The 23,208-nt window shown below is 38.8% G+C and overlaps 1 protein-coding gene and 1 long non-coding RNA gene across 5 annotated transcripts; one reads left to right on the forward strand and one right to left on the reverse strand.

Annotated features, from left to right (window-relative positions):
- Positions 1 to 10,621: 10,621 nt before the first annotated feature.
- LOC121841824 lies at positions 10,622 to 11,375 on the reverse strand. Its single transcript, XR_006080777.1, has 2 exons — positions 11,124 to 11,375; positions 10,622 to 10,755 (listed from the first exon to the last, which is right to left on the reverse strand). It is a non-coding gene; the product is annotated as an uncharacterized LOC121841824 (long non-coding RNA).
- A 42-nt stretch (positions 11,376 to 11,417) lies between these two features.
- On the forward strand, positions 11,418 to 15,714 carry LOC112231752 (T-cell surface antigen CD2). 4 transcript variants are annotated; one of them, XM_024398513.2, is made up of 6 exons: positions 11,418 to 11,557; positions 12,039 to 12,359; positions 12,603 to 12,905; positions 13,456 to 13,557; positions 13,676 to 13,731; positions 14,821 to 15,714. In XM_024398513.2, the coding sequence occupies exons 1-5, from the start codon at positions 11,515 to 11,517 to the stop codon at positions 13,705 to 13,707; spliced, it is 801 nt and encodes a 266-aa protein (XP_024254281.2). In that variant the 5' UTR covers positions 11,418 to 11,514; the 3' UTR covers positions 13,708 to 13,731; positions 14,821 to 15,714. The 4 variants fall into 4 exon arrangements, with proteins under 4 accessions (XP_024254281.2, XP_042168064.1, XP_042168062.1 ...); XM_042312130.1 differs by having other exon boundaries at positions 14,825 to 15,714; XM_042312128.1 differs by having other exon boundaries at positions 13,676 to 13,726.
- Positions 15,715 to 23,208: the final 7,494 nt, after the last annotated feature.

Consider the following 23,208-nt stretch of genomic DNA (forward strand, 5'->3'; position numbering starts at 1 on the left):
CTGAAAATTAAGGAATACAAGGAATAAGGAAACTGAACAATTAACTGTGAAAATGGCAACCATTGGTCGTGTACCAGAGTTTGAGGCTACAAAAGAGGATTTTGATTTCTATTTGGAGCGTTTTGAGCGTTGGCTGGCTGCAAATGAAATCAAAGATGAAAAGAAAGCAGACGTATTTCTCAGTGTTTTGGGTCCAACTGAGTATGGATTGCTGAAAGGTCAAATTGAACCAATAAAAGCAGTGGAGTTGAACTATGCAGAACTGACTAAAACTCTTTCAAGGTATTTCAAGCCTAAGCCAATTCTCATTGCAGAACGTTTCAGATTTTACCAATGTCACCAGAGTCCAGGGGAAACCGTGGCTGACTACATCCTTGCTTTGAAAAGGCTGGCAAGTACATGTGAGTTTGCACGATTTCTTGATGATGCTCTCCGAGACAAGTTTGTATGTGGTCTCAGCATATCACAGAAGGCTCCTGTCAGAGAAGGACCTGACCTTTAAGAAGGCCTGTGATATAGCACTTGGACTCAAGCTTGTCCACAGGGATACTATTGAGGTATTGGGACATGCAGAACGTGGTGAAAAAGGCTCACAAAAGTCACACTTTTCCTAGTCCCGTCCTCAAGGTTACACAAGAACAAAGCAGCCCACATCTCAAAGGTCTAAGCCAAGTTGCTACAGATGTGGGGGAGATAATCATCAGCACAGTGAATGTTGATTCCAAAATAAAAAGTGCCACAATTGTGGAAAGGTTGGACATTTACAGAGAGTGTGTAAAGCTTCGAAACGCACAGCAAGAGCGCACAAAGTGTCAGAAGCAGCACAAGAAGAGGAAGGTACAACTGAAACAGTATTGGAACTGTTCACAGTGTACACAGGTCAACAACAAAAAGATGGAATCTATCTCAACATGGAGTTAGCGGGAAAACCAGTAAAAATGCAGCTGGACACCAGAGCGTCTCTATCTCTGGTTCCAGAGAAACTGGCTACAAAAGATCAAGTTGAACTGGGGAGAAATCTTTAGTCTGAGAAATGACAAACCAGTGAGTCAGGCTACACTCACTAACATGCTGGAGACGCACAAATAACTTTTGAAAGATGGCTACAGTGAAATACATGACTTCACAGCAAAAGTCAGAGTGCAAGAAGGAACCAAGTCTATCTTTCACAAACCACGTCCAGTTCCCTATGCTCTTAAGGAAGCAGTAGAGAAGGAACTGGACCGCCTACAGAAGAATAACATAATCACGAAAGTAGCGAGGAGCGACTGGGCCGCTCCGATTGTTGTAGTCCCAAAGAAAGACAAGACCGTCAGAATGTGCGGTGACTACAAGGTCACAGTAAATCGCTGCATACTACCAGAGGAATATCCACTACCAAACACTGAAGATCTGTTTGCCACTCTAGCTGGTGGGAATGTTTTCAGTAAGCTGGACCTGGCATTCGCTTATCAGCAACTGAAGCTGGATCCGGAGTCAGAACAGTATCTGACCATCAATTCACACAAGGGGCTATTCAGATTCAATCGCTTGGTCTATGGAATCTCGACAGCTCCAGTGATATTCCAACACACAATGGATCAGATCTTGGACGGTATAGACAATGTTGTGTGCTTCATGGACTTCTCTGTCACACGGTGGCGAGCTGCAGATCCCCTCCTGGTTCTCGTGTCCATCCTCATGAAGTTATGCAGGACAGGACACTTCCCAGTTTACCGGATTAACAGACACAATCACTTTCACCATGCAGTCCTTCCGTCTATACATTTCTGTGGAGATGTCTTATGGTTAAAAGCAGGGTACGAATTGAGGGGGTATGTGATGATATAGGCCTTGTTATAGAGACGTACAAAAAGCATATGCTACCACTTGTTTGCTTAGCCTTTTATAAAAGGTTCTATCAAGCGATCTAGGCTACAACAATGATAAACTCCATGACTATTTCCGCAGTCTACTAGCCTAACGATGGTCTTGCGCAGCCTAAACATCCCAGGAAAATGTGGCTAGTTAATTAAATGCTCTGCAATGTAGAGCTATGCCTAATGCAAAATACCAAACAGTTAGAATCCGTATGGGTCTATGCATCGACCAAACAGCTTAACAGATAAAAACATGTATTATTAAGGAGAATTCCATTGAATCAGGCTAATAGTTTCAGTGCAGTTGCATTCTTACGAATATCCTTATAGGCTGACCACACCGCTTGCGTCGCGTGCACAAGTGTTGCAAAATAAATTGTTATTCAATGTCACATGGAACCCAAACTGGCTGCGCGCGTGCGCTATCGTGCATACATTTATTTTGTCCCCCCACACCAACCGCGATCACGACATGCAGGTTAAAATATCAAAACAAACTCTGAACCAATTACATTCATTTGGGGACAGGTCGAAAAGCATTAAACATGTAAAGCAATTTAGCAAGTAAGCTTGCACTTGCTAGCTAACATTAATTTGTCCTGTTTAGCTAGCTTGCTGTTCTGTTTTGTCCTGGGATATAAACATTGAGTTGTTATTTTATCTGAAATGCACAAGGACCTCTACTCCAACAATTAATCCACACATAAAACGGTCAACCAAATCGTTTCTAGGCATCTCTCCTCCTTCCAGGCTTTTTCATGTTTGATCTTATATGGTGATTGGCATCTAAACTTTCATTGTATTACCACGACGACCGGCAACAAAGTTTGTCTGGGGGGCATGTTTTCATTTTAAACAGGCATTCCCTTATCTACATGATAACAACAAATCATAGCTCATTAGTACACCCTTGTGGTTGAATGTGTGTGTGTGTATATATATATATATATATATATATCTTATGATACAATTAATAAGGTTGAACTAACAAATACCGTCAAGGGATTTCAACAGGTAGTGGACCTGAAGAGGGAATGTGCAAAGTCCAGGCGCTGCTGCCCTCTTTGTTCTAAGTGTTTGCAGTGCTAGTGTTTTTAGCTAATCTGTGCAGCTCACATTATGTGCCCAGTATGATAATTGTATTGCTCTTTCTTAGCAGATAATGACAATTTGATAATAACAGTAGATGATGTAATGAAAAGTTGGAGGGTGGTTGATAATGGAGAACATCAGGTTGATCCATGTCTGGGTGTTAGGCAGAACCCCTAGGTCCTGAAGAACAGGAGCAGAGTAAAGGGAACAGACATAAACACACAGGTTAAATGATTATCAGGTATGTCAAAATACTGAATGATTTAATTTTAATGTTTGATTAGACATGCAATAATGTTAATGGCAGACAGAAAATAAAGGATGCCCGTCTAATTTTTGATGTCAGTGAGGTTGATGAGGGAGGTAAGGGATGGTCCCTGGAAAAGATAGAGAGATGAGTTGTGAGAGAAACTCCAGGGTGGTGTCATGACCACTGGAGTCATACACCTTAACAGTACCTACCTGGTAGTGGCGGTTACTTAACGTGACCCAGTGGTTAGTCTTGAGATTGACTATTTGGAGAAACCTCTGGGCCATTGTTGGTACTGCAAATGTAGAAGAGTAGGGAGGTAGGCAATAAATAGGCCAGAAGCAATTGATAATAGAAATTGATAATAGAGAAATGCAATTATATTTCATATTATTACAAATACATCTCTTATATATCTCTTGGAAGGCCAAAAAATACATTGACAGCAGACACTAATTTTTACCTGGTCAAAATCCTCCACGTCCTTCTAAAACAATGAAGGAGGTCTTCGAAGGCTTCTGATCTGGCTCGACAACTTCCACATCAGGTGGAGTATCAGTGACAAAGTACATTATACAAAAAGAGCAACAGAAAAACACTAAGTCAATCAAAAATATATATACTACAGTATATGCAATAATGTTATATACAATTGCATTGTGTACGTCAGTTAACTGCTGCGGCTCCCCTCCATATAGCAGGCGATAGAGTGAATACTCTGGATGCCTGGACACTGCTGTGTTGTGTGAAAAGATAATTACCTTCAGATTGTCCTTCCACCATTCCTGTTACCCATCAAGGGACTTGCCCATAGCACTCCCGTTGGTCCATTCATCCAAACGTGGAGTCACCATATATCTACACATTCACATTGTATATAAAACTCACTGTACTATCAGTGTCAATTTCAAGAGAACTCTAAATTACTGGATGCCTATGTAAAACAATGCTACTGTGACCTTCCTGGTTCCATCCCTGAAGTCAGTGAGTCAACAAAGGAAGGAGTAATGAATGTATAGTTTATTTATTTCCAAAGCTGCAATCATTGGACACACACAGTATGGATGAATGATGAGTAGTCGAAGGGATATAAATAGCACTCCCGCAGCAATTCTCCACAGATCTACTCTAACAAAAGAACAATTGAAATGTCTCAAAGTCATTGTGATCGTATAGTGGATTTAGCCATTTCTAATAATTCCTAATTTACTATAATAAAAATAAATATTCTTTCCATGTGTAATCTCATATTCACAACATCAGACTAAACTATCATCCATTTTAGTATTCAAAATATATCATATTAACCTGAGAAATTACTCACCGCTACACTCTTGTGGCGAAGAAATACAATATACCTAAAAATGTACCACATATTTTCCTAAGCTAACAAATCCAGGCTAACACTCTGCTAGCTGGTGCTCATAAATTTATAAAACATATACTTTATACATTTGTCATAAATGACCTGTAATCATGGGACACACAGTATGGATGAATGATTAGTTGTCGACGGGATATAAATAGCACTCCTAAAGAAGATGCAATTTTCAAGTTCGCTACCAACTTCAAAGACGGAACATTAGCTAGCATAAAACCTTACATGGCAAACTCAGATTCGGCAAATAACATATAAAGAGTTGCTTATTTGACGCCAAACCGACAACATCAGTTACTAATAGCATAAATTACTAATGTACGATGTAAAAGGTTGATTTTTTTATGTAATGTCAACTTTGTGATGGCGGTCTAAATGTCTTAGACTTCACTCTCTTCAATCAGATAAAGGTCAACTGGATTAAAAGGTACATAAAAAATCCTCATAGTTTCTGGAATATTATACCTCATTTTGTTTTTCAGCAGTTCGGAGGGCTTAATTTTTTACTACAACGTCCATATATTGTGGGTAAACTTCCTGTGAAACTGGTGGCTTTTCACAAGCAGGCTATAATGTGCTGGGCTTTGTTGTATAAAACACAACTTTTCACCTCATAAATGTTTTATATGGAACAATGGGTCGATATTATATAGAAACAAGATGTTATTTTAGCATTAATGGTTCTCGAAAATCATTGTCCTTGTCAGCCAATTAGTTAATATTAGTGGGACTCTATTTACGCGGAGAGAATTTATGGAAAGATACTTTGAGGTTTCAAGCAAGGAATATGACACTGTTATTTAAGCTATACCTAGTGGGATGAAAACTTTACTTCAGAATAATGCATATTTTGGAATATCTCAGATTGTAATCGATATCCAGGTGAATGGCATAGGTCTACTAGATACGAAATTCAACAATCGTTTATTAAGGGATATTTTCTACAGGAAGTCTATTCCCTCTGCAATATTTTGTTGGGCTTCATCGTTTGATGTAAACTGGCGCCGTGCTTGGCTCACTACACACATATTTATGGTGACCAATAAGTAAAGGAGATCTCCTTTAAGATTATCCATAGATTCTATCTGTGTAATAGCATGATTTCTAAATATATACCTGATGTTACCAGTGAATGCAGTTTTGTGAACTAGAAACTGAATCTATTGAACACTTATTCTGTCATTGTTTATATAGTGAAGTGTTCTGGACTGATGTAAAACTATATCTTGGCCTCAAAATGCATACAACCATTGGAATGTCTAAGTTTGACATATAATTTTACTACACTGATTCCACAATTGAACGTGAGTATGTCATAAATCTCTTTATTTTATTAGGAAAAAAAATGTCATACACAAATAAAAATTTATGAAGAAAAAGGCCCTTTTCTTCATTTTTTAGAGTCATTAAAACGTATACAAAACAAAATGTTTTAAAAAATGTATTCGCTTACATGTCTGTATTTGAATTGATATAATGTGGATTAGTTTAGATTTTTTAAACATTTCTTTGTGGAATACCTCTGGCTGTTGTTTTGCATGTTACTGTTAATATACATTTGTTTAAAAGCTTTAAAAAAAACTTCATTGATGACACAGCTCCCCCTAGCGGCAGTAATTATATACATACGTTAAATGCAAATACCTATGAGGCAAAATATACAAAACAAATAATATGACCATACATGTGTGTGTTACATACACATGGCATATGCTTGAGGACCACCTTGACATCTCTGATTGAATGCCTCAATAAATTAATACTTGAACATTGGTAGCCAGGATTATCTATTTCAAATCAAACTTTGTCACATGCGCCGAATACAACAAGTGTAGACTTTCCCGTAAAATGCTTACTTTACAAGCCCTTAACCAACAGTGCAGTTCAAGAAGATAAAGAGAATATTTACAAAATAAAGTAAAAATAAAATATATATATTTTTTAAACTAACATAACAATAACAATGCTATATACAGGGGGTACCGGTACCGAGTCATTGTGCAGGGGTACAGGTTAGTTGAGGTCATTTGTACATGTAGATAGGGGTGAAGTGACTATGCATAGATATAGATAATAAACAGCGAGTAGCAGCATTGTACAAAACAAATGGGGGGGGCTCAATGTAGCAACGTATCTCGTCTCCTAATAATTGCATAACGGTGCAAGATAGACACGTCATCTTTTGTTTGCATGTTTTTTATATATTTTTTAATTTAACCTTTAACTACGCACGTCAGTTAAGAACAAATTCTTGTTTACAATGACGACCTACCCCGGCCAAACCCTAACCTAGATGACACTGGGCCTATTGTGTGCCACCCTATGGGACACCCGGTCACCCAGCCGGTTGTGATGCAGCCTGGAAACCAACTAGGGTCTGTAGTGATGCCACTGGGTTGTAGTGCCTTAGACCACTGCGCCACTCAGGAGTCCCAAGCATGTCTTTTATGTTGGTCCTGTCAATGTTGAGTGATCACACATGCCTCAGCATAGGATAGGTTACTTTGTCTGCTTGCAAATGTGTTCTAAGTGGGAAGGTTTCATAGTATTTATGATTAACTCACTACCAATGAAGGTTATTTTTCATGGATATCCATGGAACCACGACTGAAATATAGGCCTACACTCAGATAAAAAGGTGCTATCTACAAACTAACAGGATTCTTCCGCTGTCCCCATAGGAGACCCCTTTTTGGTTCCAGGTAGAACCCCTTCTGTGTCAGGGTGGAACCCTTTTGGGCTCCATTCCACAGAGGGTTCTACATAGAACCAAAAAGTTATCTTTTGGTGACAGCCAAAGAACCCTGTTGGAACTCCTTTCTCAAAGAGTGTCCTCAACGAGTTTAGCCTGTTAAGTTTACACCATTTGATTCTGTACTCAAACATCTGCCTGGTACTCAAGATAACATGCAACAAAGCACCACCAGCTTTGAAGGTTTTCGTCAACCTCTGCTCAGACTTAAACCGCAGTGTTCCAAGAACATCCACCAGGGGTGACTGTAGTATCCTCAAATGGACATTAAAGGAGACAAGAGGCACCCCACAACTCATTTTAGATCCCAAGGGGTCTTATGTGAGGGGACGAGTGATGTGCGTTTGGAGCAATATGTGTGGATTAATTGTCGGAGTAGAGGACCTTGTGCATTTCAGTTAAAATAACAACTCAATGTTTATATTCCAGGACAAATTAGCTAGCAACAGCAAGATAGCTAAATAAGACAAATTAGCTAGCAAGTGCAAGCTAACTTGTTAAATTGCCGTAAATATTTAATGCTTTTCGACCTGTCCCCAAATTAATATAATTGTTTCAGAGTTTGTGTTGATATTTTAACCTGTGTGTACAGAGTGTGCGTACGGCTCAGTAAATTTCTGGGGCAAAGCTTCCTGACATCAAGGACCTATATACTAAGCGGTGTCAGAGGAATGGCCCCCCAGTGTTTTTACAAGTCTGCTATTCACTGTTTATTATCTATGCAAAGTCACTTTACAAATTAACTAACCTGTATCCCCGCACATTCACTCGGTACTGGTACCCCATGTATATAGCCTCGTTATTGTTATGTAATTTTCTTGTGTTACTTATGGATTTTATTTTAGGACTTTAGTTTACTTAGGAAATATTCTCTTAACTCTATTTCTTGACCTGCATTGTTGGTTAAGGGCTTGTAAATAAGCAATTCACAGTAAGGTCCACGACTGTTGTATTCGGCACATGTGACAAATAACATTTGATTTGGCTTGGTTTTTGCTCTGGCATAAACTGTCAACTGTGGGACCTTATATAGACAGCTGTGTGCCTTTCCAAATCATGTCCAATCAATTGAATTTACAACAGGTGGACTCCAATCAAGTTGTAGAAACAGCTCTAGGATGATCAATCCAAACAAGATGCACCTGAGCTCAATTTGAGTCTCATTGCAAAGGGGATGACTAATTTTGTAAATAAGGTATTTCTCTTTTTTATATGTAATGAATTTGCTAAAATGTATAAACCTGATTTTCGCTTTGTCATTATAGGGTATGTAGATTAAGGGGAAATCTAAATGTAATCGATTTTAGAATAAGGCTGTAAGGTAATAGCATGTAAAAAATAAAAAATAAAAAAGCTCTGTCAGACAGAGTTATGGTGGTTGATCCTCAAATGACTTTTTGAGAGTTCAAATCACAGAGGAGCAATTAATAGAGCAACATTTTTATTGTTGCCTTTATGGGCCTGAAAGAGCAAACTTGAGGTGTGTAGGGGGACAGGGGCTAGTTCCCATCAAATAAGACGAAAGAAGTGACACCTTGTATAGAATGTCCTTATAATAGAGTTGTGATAACATACAACCCTTTTCTGCAAAAGCCTACTTTTACCTGGGGGCATGCTTTGTAGACCATTCAAAGGTGTTCCTAATATTGGTCCCCCTAAAGAAACCCACATGTTAAGATAGCTTAGAAATAGTTGTAGCAGTGGTTAAGGTGGTGAATTCCCAAAGTTGTGAGTTAAAATCCTTGCAAGAGCATGCAAACTTGCTTTTGTTGCCTTGACCGAACAATGTTGAGGTGGGGTTCTGGAAAGACATTAGACAGCAAGGGAAATTGGATTATAAAATGTTAGGTTATAGCAACTGGTGTTGAGTAGGTGTGCTGAGCTACAATCAAACCCACCCCTGTCCATATAATCTTGTTCCAGAGACAACTGATTCAGTATGATCTATGCAAAGCTGATCGTAGAACAGTACTCCTCTGTACGCATTTATGAAATGTCTCAGGCTAAGAATGCTGAACTGGAATCAGTTCCCCCCACCCTGTCAAAGTAATGTTATTCATTCTACTCAGAAATACTAAACAGATCCTAGTTTAGCACTCCTACTTCAAGCCACTAAGTGAATGTTGGGTCTTGTGTGCTAAATATCTTGAACAGTGGTTGAAAAAGTACCCAATTGTCATACTTGAGTAAAAGTAAAGATATATTAATAGAAAATTACTTATTAAGTGAAAGTCACCCAGTACAATACTAAGTAAACGCCATTGCTAAAATACACTTAAGTATCAGTGGTAAAAGTATCAATGATTTGACCTTCCTTATATTAAGCAAACTAGACAGCACGATTCTCGTGTTTTTTTATTGAATAAATAGCCATGGGAACACTCCAACACTCAGACATAATTTACAAACGAAGCATGTGTGTAGTGAGTCCGCTAGACCAGAGGCAGTAGGGATGACCAGGGATGTTCTCTTAATAAGTGTGTGAATTGGACCATTTTCCTGTCCGGCTAGGCATTTGAAATGCAACAAGTACTTTTGGGTGTCAGGGAAACTGTAAGGAGTAAAAAAAAATACATTATTTTCTTTAGAAATGAAGTCAAATGAAAAGTTGTAAAGAAATAGAAAGAGTAAGAGTACACATACAAAAAAAACCTGACTTAAGTAGCACTTTCAAGTGTTTTTACATCATGGAAACTGTATGGAGTAAAAAGTACATTTTCTTTAGGAATGTAGTGGAGTCCCAAGGCCAGTAGTTGAGAAGCACTTCCCTCTAGCAATGTAAAAATGTCCTTGAATGTACATGACCCATCTGAATGTATATATATAAATATACATGTAGTATATTGTATTTAAAGTAGTGGAGTACTTTAAATACATTTTTGTTAAGTAATTTACACCACTGGACTTGAAAGGAACACCTTAATTACCTTGACTAACCGGTTCCCCGCACATTGACTGTTGCACATGTATATAGCCTCGCTATTGTTATTTTACTGCTACTCTTTTAATTATTTGTTACTTTAATTTCTTATTTTTACTTAACACGTATTTTTCTTAACTAAATTGTTGGTTAAGGGCTTGTAAGTCAGCATTTCACTAAGGTCTACTACACATGTTGTATTTGGCGCATCTGACAAATACAAATTGATTTGTTATTCATGAAAACATGTTGTGAACCTGGTGTGATATTATTGAAACTGTGCTGACACCTAGTGACATTAAGAGGGACTACAACACACACACACACACACACACACACTGTAACCTTAAAACAAATGGGATGCTTTACATACATTGTTCATTTTTATTAGACACTAATATATATATCCAATAAACAGAGTCGGAATGTAATGTCGGAATGTAAAGCACAAACGACTGGAAAGTTCCTCAAAAGCAGCTGTAGTGAGTCAAGCATCTTGGTTGCCTGAAATAGGTCAAAGCACATATTTTTAATTTTCTAATTTATTTAATCTTTATTTAACTAGTCAAGTTGAACTCAACAACATCGACACAGACACAAGTTACCTGCTATATTTGGGAAACAGGATTAAAACAGAGAGAACTTGGCAAAATGCAATGTACGTTTCTGTTGTACTCGTAGGCTGGTTTATACAGTATCATAGGTAACAATTGAGTAAAAGACACCTAGCTAATAAAATAGTGGGGCTGGCGGTCATTAGTTACATTTCAACCATAGCGATAGCCTAATTGAGGCGCAACAGAGTTCACCAGCGAATGCCGGAACACCAGAAATAATACCTAAACCAAGGAATGAGAAATGGTGGAGCCTACCAGAATGAAGAGAGACATTTTCCCGAAATAAACGTGGTGAGTGAAAAACGTAATTACATAGCTCACCCCCTACAGGGTATCTCATTTTACCGCTATACGACTTTATATGCGTTTTTTGTTATCAAAATTGATATTTACGAAGTTTTTGGAACGCATTCCTGTTGGAACGTTCCACAAATTATACCCACAACGTTCCACAAAATATACCCACCCCGTTACACAAAATATACCCACACCGTTCCACAAAATACACCCACCCTGTTCCACAAAATATACCCACCCCGTTCCACAAAATATACCCACCCCGTTCCACAAAATATACCCGCCCACAAACAGACAGACAATGTATTTTTGAATTACACTTAATCTGAGTACCCTATTGAAATGGAAAATGATAAACTCCGTTCTCTGGATATTACTCTTGCTCGAAAATGGTAAGTCTTTTTTTGCCAAACTGTGAGTTAATTACAAAAGTAGGCTAGTATCATGTTACATAACTCTTGTGTAAATCATGTGAATAGGCTATTATTACAAAAGTGCAGAAAGAAATGCTGTTATAAATTTGCTTTTTGGTCATGTTGTTTTTGTAAAAGAGAAAATGTGTTCTCTACTGGTTAAATAAAGGTAAAAATAGTGTTATTTAGTGTTAAAGAGTTAGAAATGTGAACTAGGCTACACCTCGGCGCCATAACTACAAGTCAATGGAACACATTTTTTAAATAAATAATACAAAGACAATACAAACAAAAATGTACGTACTGTAGGTCACTGCGTACTGTAAAAGTAGAAATAAATTAATCCTAGTCTATCATGTGCTTGTCTTGGATCCAGGATCGCCTACAGGATTTAGTCCTGTTAATGCCTTGTATTGATGTAGCTACTGCCCTTAGCCAATGTTTTCTTTCTTCCTTTCAGATCTGATTGATGCTGTAAATGTGTCGGGAAAAGAGGGAATGAAAGTAACTTTACCGACTGGACTTAATGAACTATCTAGTGGCACTATTATGGCATGGTCTTTCCCATTGAGTCGTTCAGATTCATTTGATAACATAGCGCTGCTGAATGCTGGTGTGATTAAAACGGACTACAGTAGGAGGTTCAAAGACAGACTGAAGCTGGATACTCAGACTGGATCTCTCACCATCAGAAACCTCACCATCAACGACTCTGGACTTTATAAAATACTTATCATCAATACACAGAGTTCATCTAAGATTACAAATCTAACTGTCTATGGTGCGTGTCTGGCTTCTTGTTTTACTTCCCTTTTTTCGATTCTCCCATTTAGTCTGTTACCCAGAGTTGTTTTCAATGAAGATTAAAAGAAATACCTTTTGTATTTAGAGTTTGAAAAAGAAATAGCCCACTTCTTCATATATGTTCAGGTCTCATTTATGACATCTTAGTTTTTACTGTAAACACATTAGTTTAAATCTCTGTTTGTCATTGAGTCACTGCTAAATCATTCTGCTATCCCAGCCTCAGTGTCTGCTCCTCACATCAGTCCCTCAGTGGACAGTCCATTTGAAAAAGTGAGCTGTTCCTTGGTGTGCACTGTGAAGAACGGGAGAGAGGTGATCTTGTCCTGGTACAGAGGAGGGGAGATACTCAACCAGACCAGCAGCCCTGATCTTCTCACCAATCTCTCTCTCCCTCTGGAGTTAAACAAAAGAAATGTTGACACCTACAGCTGTGAGGCTTCCAACCCTGCTGACTCAAAACCAACTCCGCTCAACATTGAAACGCTCTGCCCTCAATTGTCCTCACGCTCTGCCCTCAAAGGTATGTCAACACTGCATATAGTCTTGTTTTTCCATTTTGTGGATCAGTAATGGGAACCTGTAATGGCAGACCACTAAATAGCAAGCTCTGTTTATAATGAGCTCACCAGAGATTTCATTGGGCAGAGCCAACCCCCAGACAGATTGTCTGCTCTTCGTTTCCTCTAATTCTAGGGGGAGATAAATACCAGCTGAAGCTCACTAACAATTTATTTTGTAGGATAGTAAGTTTAAAACTAACAAATTGTATTTTTAACATTAAAACCTGTGGGCAGTTTTTACAAAATCCCTCAACATGCGTATTATCATATTTTTTTAACTTCTGTATTACAGCCAGCTGATTTCTGTATTTATTTTCCTATGAGCTGTGTAGCCAACCTTATAATACCTTCATCAATGTCATTCATCAGTATTGACTAAAGCACATGGCATGGGTTTGAACAGCTGAATTTCATTTAGACGGGAAGAATATAGGCTTCAGGTGAATGCAGGGCAAGGTCACATACAACATACAGTTGATTAACCCCCACCCTCCATTTTACTCCTGACAGGGTCTGGTCGCAATCCTGTCCCAATCGCACTGGTCACATTGTTAGCAGTTGGGATAATAAGTGGTGGTATATTCTGGGCAGTTAAAATAATAAAATGTGGAGGTAAGTACAATCTGTGTTACAGTTGACATCATACAGAGCACCCTGAAGGCAACAAACACAGAACATACACTGTAGGTAATCATGTAATATTATGCCTTTTCCCTTTATTTCAATGCAGCCTGCAAGCAAAGAGAAGAAGAAGGATCCTGATGTGAACTTTCAGAGATTGGTACGGTCAGTGTTTATGAATGTGAATATATGTGCATGCATATTATGCTACTTGGTTTTCTATGCAACTTCTGTATCTGTGAACACACACACACACACACACACATTTAGGAAGGAAGTGGTCACCTGTTGTTGGCTTGTATAACATACCAGCCAATGTGAAAATACAGAATACACAAGAACAAGCATAGAATGCAAATATACTGAACAAAAATATAAACGCAACATGTGAAGTGTTGGTCCCATGTTTCATGAGCTGAAATATCCCAGAATTTTTCCATACGCAGAAATAGCTTATTTCTCTCAATTTTTCTGCACAAATTTGTTTACATACCTGTTAGCGAGCATTTCTCCTTTGCCAAAAAAATTCCATCCACCTGACAGGTGTGCATATCCCGAAGCTGATTAAACAGCATGATCATTGATCATTACATAGGTTCACAATAAAAGGCCACTCTAAAATGTGCAGTTTTTCCACACAACACAATTCCACAGATGTCTCAAGTTTTGAGGGAGAGTGCAATTGACATGCTGACTGCAGGAAAGTCCACCAGAGCTGTCGCCAGAGAATTGAATGCTCCCTTCTCTACCATAAGCCGCCTAAAACGTTGTCTTAGAGAATTTGGCAGTACGTCCAACCGGCCTCACAAACGTAAACCACGTGTAACCATGCCAGCCCAGGACCTCCACATCCAGCTTTTCACCTGCGGGATCATCTGATACCACCCACCCGGACAGCTGATGAAACTGAGGCAAATTTCCCCAGTAGGTGGGCTTATGCCCTCCCAGCCCCACTCATGGCTGCGCCCCTGCCCAGTCATGTGAAATCCATAGATTAGGGCCTAATTTATTTATTTCAACTGACTGATTTCCTTATATCAACTGTAACTCAGTAAAATCGTTTAAATTGTTGCATGTTGCGTTGATATTTTTGCTCCGTAGATTTGGACCTTATTGAATTACAGGTTTCTGTTTCTATTTGTTTAAGTGCTGACTTTACAGGTTGAGTATATACTGGTATCTGGCACCGGAGGCATCTGTTTACCAGAAGAGTCTGTTTTGTACTCAGATGTCAGAATCTTACCTTTTGTTCAGACAGGACTGGATTCAATCACTCCTCTCTCAAAGCTGTGACCTTGGCGTGGTTTAGAGGCTTGTGTGTCTCAATGACCCTGAGAGCTACACCGGAGGGGGCTTGGGCCCCTGGTAGGTTTAGCCATTCCGGATTGGTCTTAGGTCAGGGGCCAGACCAACGACAGCATTGGTCCTACATGTTTCACGTTGGGATGGTGCTATAGGTTGGCAACCATAACACTCTGACAATGTTAAATACTGTGTATGTCTTTATTGTCATTTTAAATGTGTCTTTTTCATAGTATTGTACCTTTTACTTTTCAAGAAATATGCTTGATAAAAATGCAATTTAATTGTTGTTGTTTAAGTCTTAACATTTGTCAACCAAAAGGTTGACCTGGTCCTTGTGCTCCAGCTCAGCAAATTACATTTACCCCCCCCAAAAAACACAAAAAAGCCATAAAGATTTTATACCGATCTCACATTTATACCTTTCATTGCCACTATTGTATAATTTGAGTGTCATTTCACATACAAATAGCACCGCTATTTATTTGTCTGTTGCATAATGTGTATGTCTTTAGTGTCATTTCATTGTGGTGTACTTTACTTGGTAAAAATACTATATTATTACTGTTATTTAGGTCATAACATTTGTCTGAAAACCAGGATTAGTAGTATTTAAACAATCAAATTAGTTAAATCATGGCACCACATCCACTCCCTGAAACAGTTTTACCATTTATTTTCAAAATGCTTGTAACCGACTTCCCAAACCTACTGATCTCATGGGCATGTTTAAACTTGTGGAGAATGTTTTCACAAAGGTTTGTCCTACCTGTATCTCCGCTCTAGAGAGTCTCTGTTATGTTTTCCACTATTTACCAAACGACATTAAAGCCTGATAGGAAGGTTTCTGTAGTGTTCTTAGCCACATTGGACATAAGTGTCATAGTCATTAACTTAATAGAAAGTCAATAAGCTAGCTTAACATTATTGAATATCAACCAGATACAGCACACTACTACCAGCATACTGTAATTGATGCAGGGTTAAGATGTGGGTTTGGCAGGGGAGGAATGTACAACTCTATACATTACAGAGAAAACTCTTTGGGAATGAGCAGATACGAGTAGTGATAAGACAATGGGAAAGTACACAGAACAGGTAAGATAAGACCGGGAAAAAGACATAGGTTAGCATAAATACAGTACCAGTCAAAAGTTTGGACACCTACTCATCCAAGGGTTTTTCTTTATTTTTACTATTTTCTACATCGTAAAATAATATTGAAGACATCAAAACTATGAAATAACATGGAATCATGTAGTAACCAAAAAAAGTGTTAAACAAATCAAAATATATTTTAGATTTTTCAAAGTAGCCACCCTTTGCCTCGATGACCGCTTTGCACACTCCTGGCATTCTCTCAACCAGCTTCACCTGGAATGCTTTTCCAACAGTCTTCAAGGAGTTCCAACATACCCTGAGCACTTTTTGGCTGCTTTTTCTTTGCCCTGTTGAAAACCAAATGACAGTCCCACTAAGTGCAAACCAGATGTGATGGCATATTGCTGCAGAATGCTGTGGTAGCCATGCTTGTTAAGTGTTCTTTGAATTCTAAATCAATCAATGACAGTGTCACCAGCAAAGCACCCCCACACCATCACACCTTCTCCTCCGTGCTTCACGGTGGGAACCACACATGTGGAGTTCATCCTTTCACCTACTCTGCATCTCACAAAGACATGGCGGTTGGAACTAAACATCTCAAATTTGGACTCATTAGATTTCCACCGATCTAATGTCCATTGCTCGTATTTCTTGGCCCAATCAAGTCTATTCTTCTCATTGGTGTCATTTAGTAGTGTTTTCTTTGCAGCAATTTGACCATGAATGCCTGATTCACACAGTCTCCTCTGAACAGTCGATGTTGAGATGTCTGTTTTTTTAACTCTGTGAAGCATTTATTTGGCCTGGGTCTTCCTTTCCTGTGGCGGTCTTCATGAGAGCCAGTTGTATCATAGCGCTTGATGATTTTTGCGATTGCACTTGAAGAAACTTTCACCTTTCTTGAAATGTTCCGCATTGGCTGGCCTTCATGTCTTAATGTAATGATGGACTGTCGTTTCTCTTTGCTTATTTGAGCTGTTCCTGCCATAATATGGACTTGGTCTTTTACCAAATAGGGCTATCTTCTGTATGCCACCGCTACCTTGACACAACACAACAGATTGGCTAAAATGTATTAATTTCTATACAAGGCACACCTGTTAATTGAAATGGATTCCAGGTGACTACCTCATGAAGCTGGTTGAGAGAATGCCAAGAGTGTGCAAAGCTGTCATCAAGGCAAAGGGTGGCTACATTGAAGAATAAAAACTTTTTTGGTTATGACATGATTTCTTATGTGTTATTTCATAATGTTGATGTCTTCACTATTATTCTACAATGTAGAAAATAGTAAAAATAAAGAAAAACCCTGGAATGAGTAGGTGTTCAAACATTTGACTGGTACTGTATATAAATCCATCCATGTTTGAGGATGTCAGGAAATTATGTAAAGACCGTCCACAAGGGATAAAAGAGAGAACCGTTAACTTCAAGTAGGTTCATCTGCCTCTGGTTCCAAAGGTTGCATGTTCGAAACCAGCGAGAGAAAGTTATTTCTGTTTTAATTAAGCCTATCCCAAACCTCAACCATAACCTTAAGCATTCTGATTTAATGCCTAAAATGTAAGAATTCAGAGTTAATGCCTAAACGTCACCCTAACCTTATAAATTCAGAGTTAAATGCCTAAACTTAACCTTAAACATTTGGAAATTTGACGTTTGGAACAACTTCGAAATTTGACGTTTGAGAAACATGGATGAATGTCTAATTCTGACATGTGACTGTGAGCTCGTTGGTTAGTATTCGGTATCTGCCTGGTGTAGGGCTAACTTATTTAATAGCATGCAGCCATTATATCACTCTGTCTAATTTGTAAGTATAATGACATCCTGTCCAATCCAGTATGTGGTACAAAATAGAAACACTGCTGTAATTAACAAAGCTTTCTCTCAAGCTTTTGGTAGCCAGTTACCAGACTGATCAGGTCAGTAAGATGATTTTCAGAGGACTGGGGAAACAATTCAACAAGTCCATACCTGTTCATAAGATGAACAGGATCAGGCAGTTAGTTGATGTTTGCTGTCTTTTGAAAGTAAATGGGCAATGTTTGCTTTAGGGAGAGTACACTACCTTTTAGTGTACATACTGTAAATTACAAGGCACATGCAAAACATTTTTTTAAATGGTACAATCAAATACCAGTATGTGCATAATGGGTGGTAGGTATTCTGACTTGAGATCTACAGTGCATTGAGAAAGTATTCACACATCTGGACTTTTTCCCCATTTTGTTGTGTTACAGTCTGAATTTAAAATGTATTTAATTGCGATTTTGTGTCACTCACCTACACACAATACCCCATCATGTCAAAGTGTAATTATGTTTTTAGAAATATCCCTTTGAGCATGGTGAAGTTATTAATTGCACTTTGGATGATGTAATCAAGAGACACAGTTACTATAAAGATACATGCAAAATTCCTAACTCAGTTGTCGGAGAGGAAGGAAACCCCTCAGGGATTTCAACCATGAGGCCAATGGTGACTTTAAAACAGTTACAGAGCTTAATGGCTGTGATAATAGAAAACTGAGGATGGCTCAACATTATAGATACTCCACAATACTAACTTAAACGACACAGTGAAAAGAAGGAAGCCTGTACAGAATAAAAATATTCCAAAACATACATCCTGTTTGAAAATATGGCACTACATACAAATTGCAGAAAAAACATGGCAAAGAAATTAACTCAATGTCCTGAATACAAAGTGTTAAGTTTGGGGAAAATCCAACACAACACATCACTGATTACCACTCTTCATATTTTCAAGCATGGGGGTGGCTGCATCATGTTATGACAAGTCAGCATTAAACATAAACTGGTTGTAATAGGGGTGGCCAAACTTACTCCAAAGACTGAAGTCAGCAGGATTTTGTTCCAGTGAAGCACTAATAAAACAACAAACTGATTAAACTAATTAACTTATTATGGTCTTCAGTCAAAAGAACCATGATTCATTCATTCAGGTTGAGCTGGAACAAAAACATGCATGAACTTGTCACGCCCTGACCTTAGATGTCTTTGTTTTCTTGATTATTTTTGGTTAGGTCAGGGTGTGACGAGGGTAGTTGGTTTTGTTTTTGTATTGTCTAGGTGTTTTTTTTGTCCTGTCTAGGGTTTTTGTATATCTATGGGGGTTTTGTATGTCTAGGCAATGTGGTGGCCTGAATTGGTTCCCAATCAGAGGCAGCTGTTAATCGTTGTCTCTGATTGGCGATCCTATTTAGGTTGCCATTTTGGTTTTGTGGGTTATTGTCTATGTGTAGTTGCATGTCAGCACTCGGTTGATATAGCGGCACGTTTGTTTAGCGTTCTTCCTTTAATTAAAGAAGAATGTATTCATATCACGCTGCACCTTGGTCTCTATATGACAATCGTGACAGAACTTCAGCCTTGCAAGACCATGGATTGGCCACCTTTGGTGATCTTCTACCCATGGGTTCTATAATCAACTCTATGTTCCAAGATGTCAAACACATTTATCTTCTTTCATTTGCAAGAATACATATGTGTAAACTGTGTTACCCAACTATTGTATAACAATCAATGAAGTTGGGAAATCTAGTTAAGTTGGGAAGAACTTCACTCCACTAAGTATGCTTTGCCAACATAACCACTGGACTTCTTAAACAAACCACTTGTAAGTTAATACCAGACATTCGATTTCATAATGTGAAGAAGGTCTATACTAGCCTCCTATAACCCTCCTGATCTTACAAAGTGTTTCGCTACACAAATTGCAAAACACATTCTAAAGCTCATGAGATTTGGATGGATATACGAGGCTAAGCCTATCGTGCCTTCGGGAAGTATTCAGACCCCTTAAGTTTTTCCACATTTTGTTACATTACTGTCGATTTGGCAGGTTTTCCTACTTACAAAGCATGTAGAGGTCTGTAATTTTTTATCATAGGTACACTTCAACTGTGAGAGACAATCTAAAACAAAAATCCAGAAAATCACATTTGTATGATTTTTAAGTAATTAATTTGCATGCAGTTTATTAGGCTGCAGGAATATATAAAATATAATTAATTTAACAGGGTGGTGAAAGTTTAAGGTGATGAGCTTGATGCTCCTTTTAATAAATATTGAGGGTCTTATTCTGGCCACATGATGACCGATGCTTAACTTGACAAATAAAAATAATCTCTTACTTTTATCCATAATATTCTCATCATGTAGGCTATACCCGCACTGTATCTGCTAGCTGTTGGCTAGAGCGCATGTGCCAATACCAGAGAGCACATTCGCTATACCTACGCAACATTTTCTGTCACACAACCATAAGTAGGCCAAGAATTTAAAATGCGACACATTTAACATGTTTTTAAATTTGGTACATGGTAATTAACCACAAAATGTATTTTTAAGTTCATTACATACACTATATATACAAAAGTATGTGGACACACCTTCAAATTAGTGTATTTGGCTATTTCAGCCTCACCCGTTGCTGACAGGTGTGTAAACTTGAGCACATTGCCATGCAATCTCCATAACAAACATTGGCAGTAGAATGGCATTACTCAGTGACTTTCAACGTGGCACTGTCATAGGATGCCACCTTTCCAACAAGTCAGTTATTCATATTTCTGCCCTGCTAGAGATGCCCTGGCCAACTGTAAGTGCTGTTATTGTGAAGTGGGAATTCTAGAAGCAAAACAATGGCTCAGCCGGAGAGTGGTAGGCCACAAAAGCTCACAGAACGGGACAGCTGAGTGCTGAAATGTTAACACGTAAAAATCGCCTGTCCTCGTTAGCAACACTCGGTACCAAGTTCCAAACTGCCCCTGGAAACAATGTCAGCACAATAACTGTTCGTTGGGAGTTTCATGAAATGGGTTTCCATGGCCGAGCAGCCGCACGCACACAAGCCTAAGATCACCATGAATAATGCCAAGTGTCGGCTGTAGTGTTGTAAAGCTCCTCACCCATTGGACACTAGAGCAGTGGAAATGAGTTCTCTGGAGTGATGAATCACGCTTCAACATCTGGCAGTCTGATGGATGAACCTGGGTTTGGCGGATGCCAGGAGAGCGCTACCTGCTCGAATGCATAGTGCCAACTGTAAAGTTTGGTGGAGGAGGAATAATGGTCTGGAGCTGTTTTTCATGGTTTGGACTAGGCCCCTTAGTTCCAGTGTAGGGAACGCTACAGCATACAATGACATTCTAGATGATTCTATGCTTCCAACTTTGTGATAACAGTTCGGGGAAGGCCCTTTCCTTTTTCAGCATGACAATGCCCCCGTAAGCAACGCAGGCGAGGTCCATATAAAAATGGTTTGTCAAGATCGGTGTGGAAGAACTTGACTGGCCTGCACAGAGCCCTGACCTCAACCCCATCGAACACCTTTGGGATGAATTGGAATGTTGACTGCCAGTCAGGCCTAATCGCCCAACACAATGCTGTTGTGGCTGAATGGAAGCTAATCCCCGTATGCCTTGTAATTTGCCTTGTAATCATGTTTCTCAGGAACAGAACTTTAAACCTTGGGATATTTTGCAGCTACTATACATGTACAATATGTACACATACACACCCTAAAGCAAGATTGCTTATTTAATTTTTAAAGAAAGCTGCCATCAACTGACTGGCTGAACCTGTTCATCTTATGAACACGTATGGACTTGTATGTTGCTGCCCCATTCCTCTGAAAATCTTATTGACACTGAGTCTGATAACTGACTGCCAAGTACCTGAGAGAAAGCTTTGTTCATACAGTAGGGCTTCTATTTTGTACCACAGCCTGAATATTATACATAGATATTAGACTGATATAATGGCTGTGTTTACAATTACCTTGATTAGCCTTATACCAGCCAGATGCAGAATACTAACACATAGCACTCTGTTGACATTGTGTCAGGATGTGAGTTTGGCAAGTAAGAATGTACCGGTAATCTTGTCCGCTTTGGGAAATTGTTGAGAGATCAAAGGAAGTCTTTGTCAGACAACAGCAGATGAGGAGTGATAAAACTCAACTTTTGGCCACAACTCATTATCCTCTTCCTTTTTCTTCAGAGGGTAGAGACAAATTAGTGTGTGTGTGTGTGACTATTTGTGTTATCCAGTCTTCCCTCTCCTCTGTACCAGGCCAGGGTAATGTCTTTTCAGTTCTCCACAGAACACATCACTGAACAGCTTTCAATAACTGATGGACTAACAGCTGACCTGGGCTCCTAATATAGGGAGCTGGGACTCCAACTGCAAAACAAGAGAAACAGGCAGATGTACAAAAATAACCAAACTACCACAGAATAGGATGACCAACAAGGTTGTCATTGTGTAGTACTAAAACCTACACAATTGCTGTGTTTTTAATATAATATTTAAACAATAACACACTCACCATATACATCTAAATGGAAAACGTATTTATATTTCCTCTGTATATTCTTTATCTCAAACGTGACTTTACCTTCTAGGCCTTTTTAATTCCCGCCACAAAAAAAAAACTGGTGCAAAAGCTGAATTAATCATCCATGATGTGGTTAGTGCCCACTGGGACACATAAACAACGGATATTATATATTTCCTCTGTAGAATGAAAAGGACGGGGCCTACATTGGAGGTAGGTTTGTTTACAGCACTGTCATAAATATATAGAGGCTTTTCAGCATATTTGATTCTTTGAATCATTAGCTTCTTTGATTCTGCAGGACTGTACCAACACTTTTATGGCAGTTTAGCGCCATCTACTGTAGAGCTCTAAGATGTAAACGACTTGTTAACATCTGCTGATGCAGGTGACCTCATCATCCTTATTCTCTAAATTCCCCTTGACCTGAAATGGGCCTTTTGTTAGGGCAGTATTGCAATAATTGCTAGTGTCGTGGCAAGGAGAATCAATTGCTATGTCATATGATGTGGTTATCTGATATGTTAATGACTAATTTGACAGTGGTTTCATTTCTCCAGCCCCATCATTTCTCCAGCCCCATCATTTCTCCAGCCCCATCCATTTCATTTCTCCAGCCCCATCATTTCTCCAGCTCCATATGCTCAGGTAATCTTTATTACCATGTGAGCTTAATTTCAGTGTGTATACAGACATATTCATAGAGCTACCAGTCCTATCATTTGTTTCCTAACCTTCACATCAGGACTTTCAGTTGCTACATTGCTATGTGATCAGAGAACAACTGTGTTATTTAAGACAGTGAGTTGATCTTGAGTCTCTCTTTCGCACCACAGTACTTTGTTTTTTTCTACCAATCTGACATTCAGC

This window comes from Oncorhynchus tshawytscha, linkage group LG34, assembly GCF_018296145.1.
Source record: "Oncorhynchus tshawytscha isolate Ot180627B linkage group LG34, Otsh_v2.0, whole genome shotgun sequence".
NCBI classification, from domain to species: Eukaryota; Metazoa; Chordata; class Actinopteri; order Salmoniformes; family Salmonidae; genus Oncorhynchus; species Oncorhynchus tshawytscha.

Coding starts and splice junctions, on each gene's coding strand:
- LOC112231752 (XM_024398513.2), top strand. CDS start 11,515: ATGATAAACTCCGTTCTCTGGATATTACTCTTGCTCGAAAATG. Junction 11,558..12,038: donor ATTACTCTTGCTCGAAAATG/GTAAGTCTTTTT, acceptor TCTTCCTTTCAG/ATCTGATTGATGCTGTAAAT. Junction 12,906..13,455: donor CTCACGCTCTGCCCTCAAAG/GTATGTCAACAC, acceptor TACTCCTGACAG/GGTCTGGTCGCAATCCTGTC.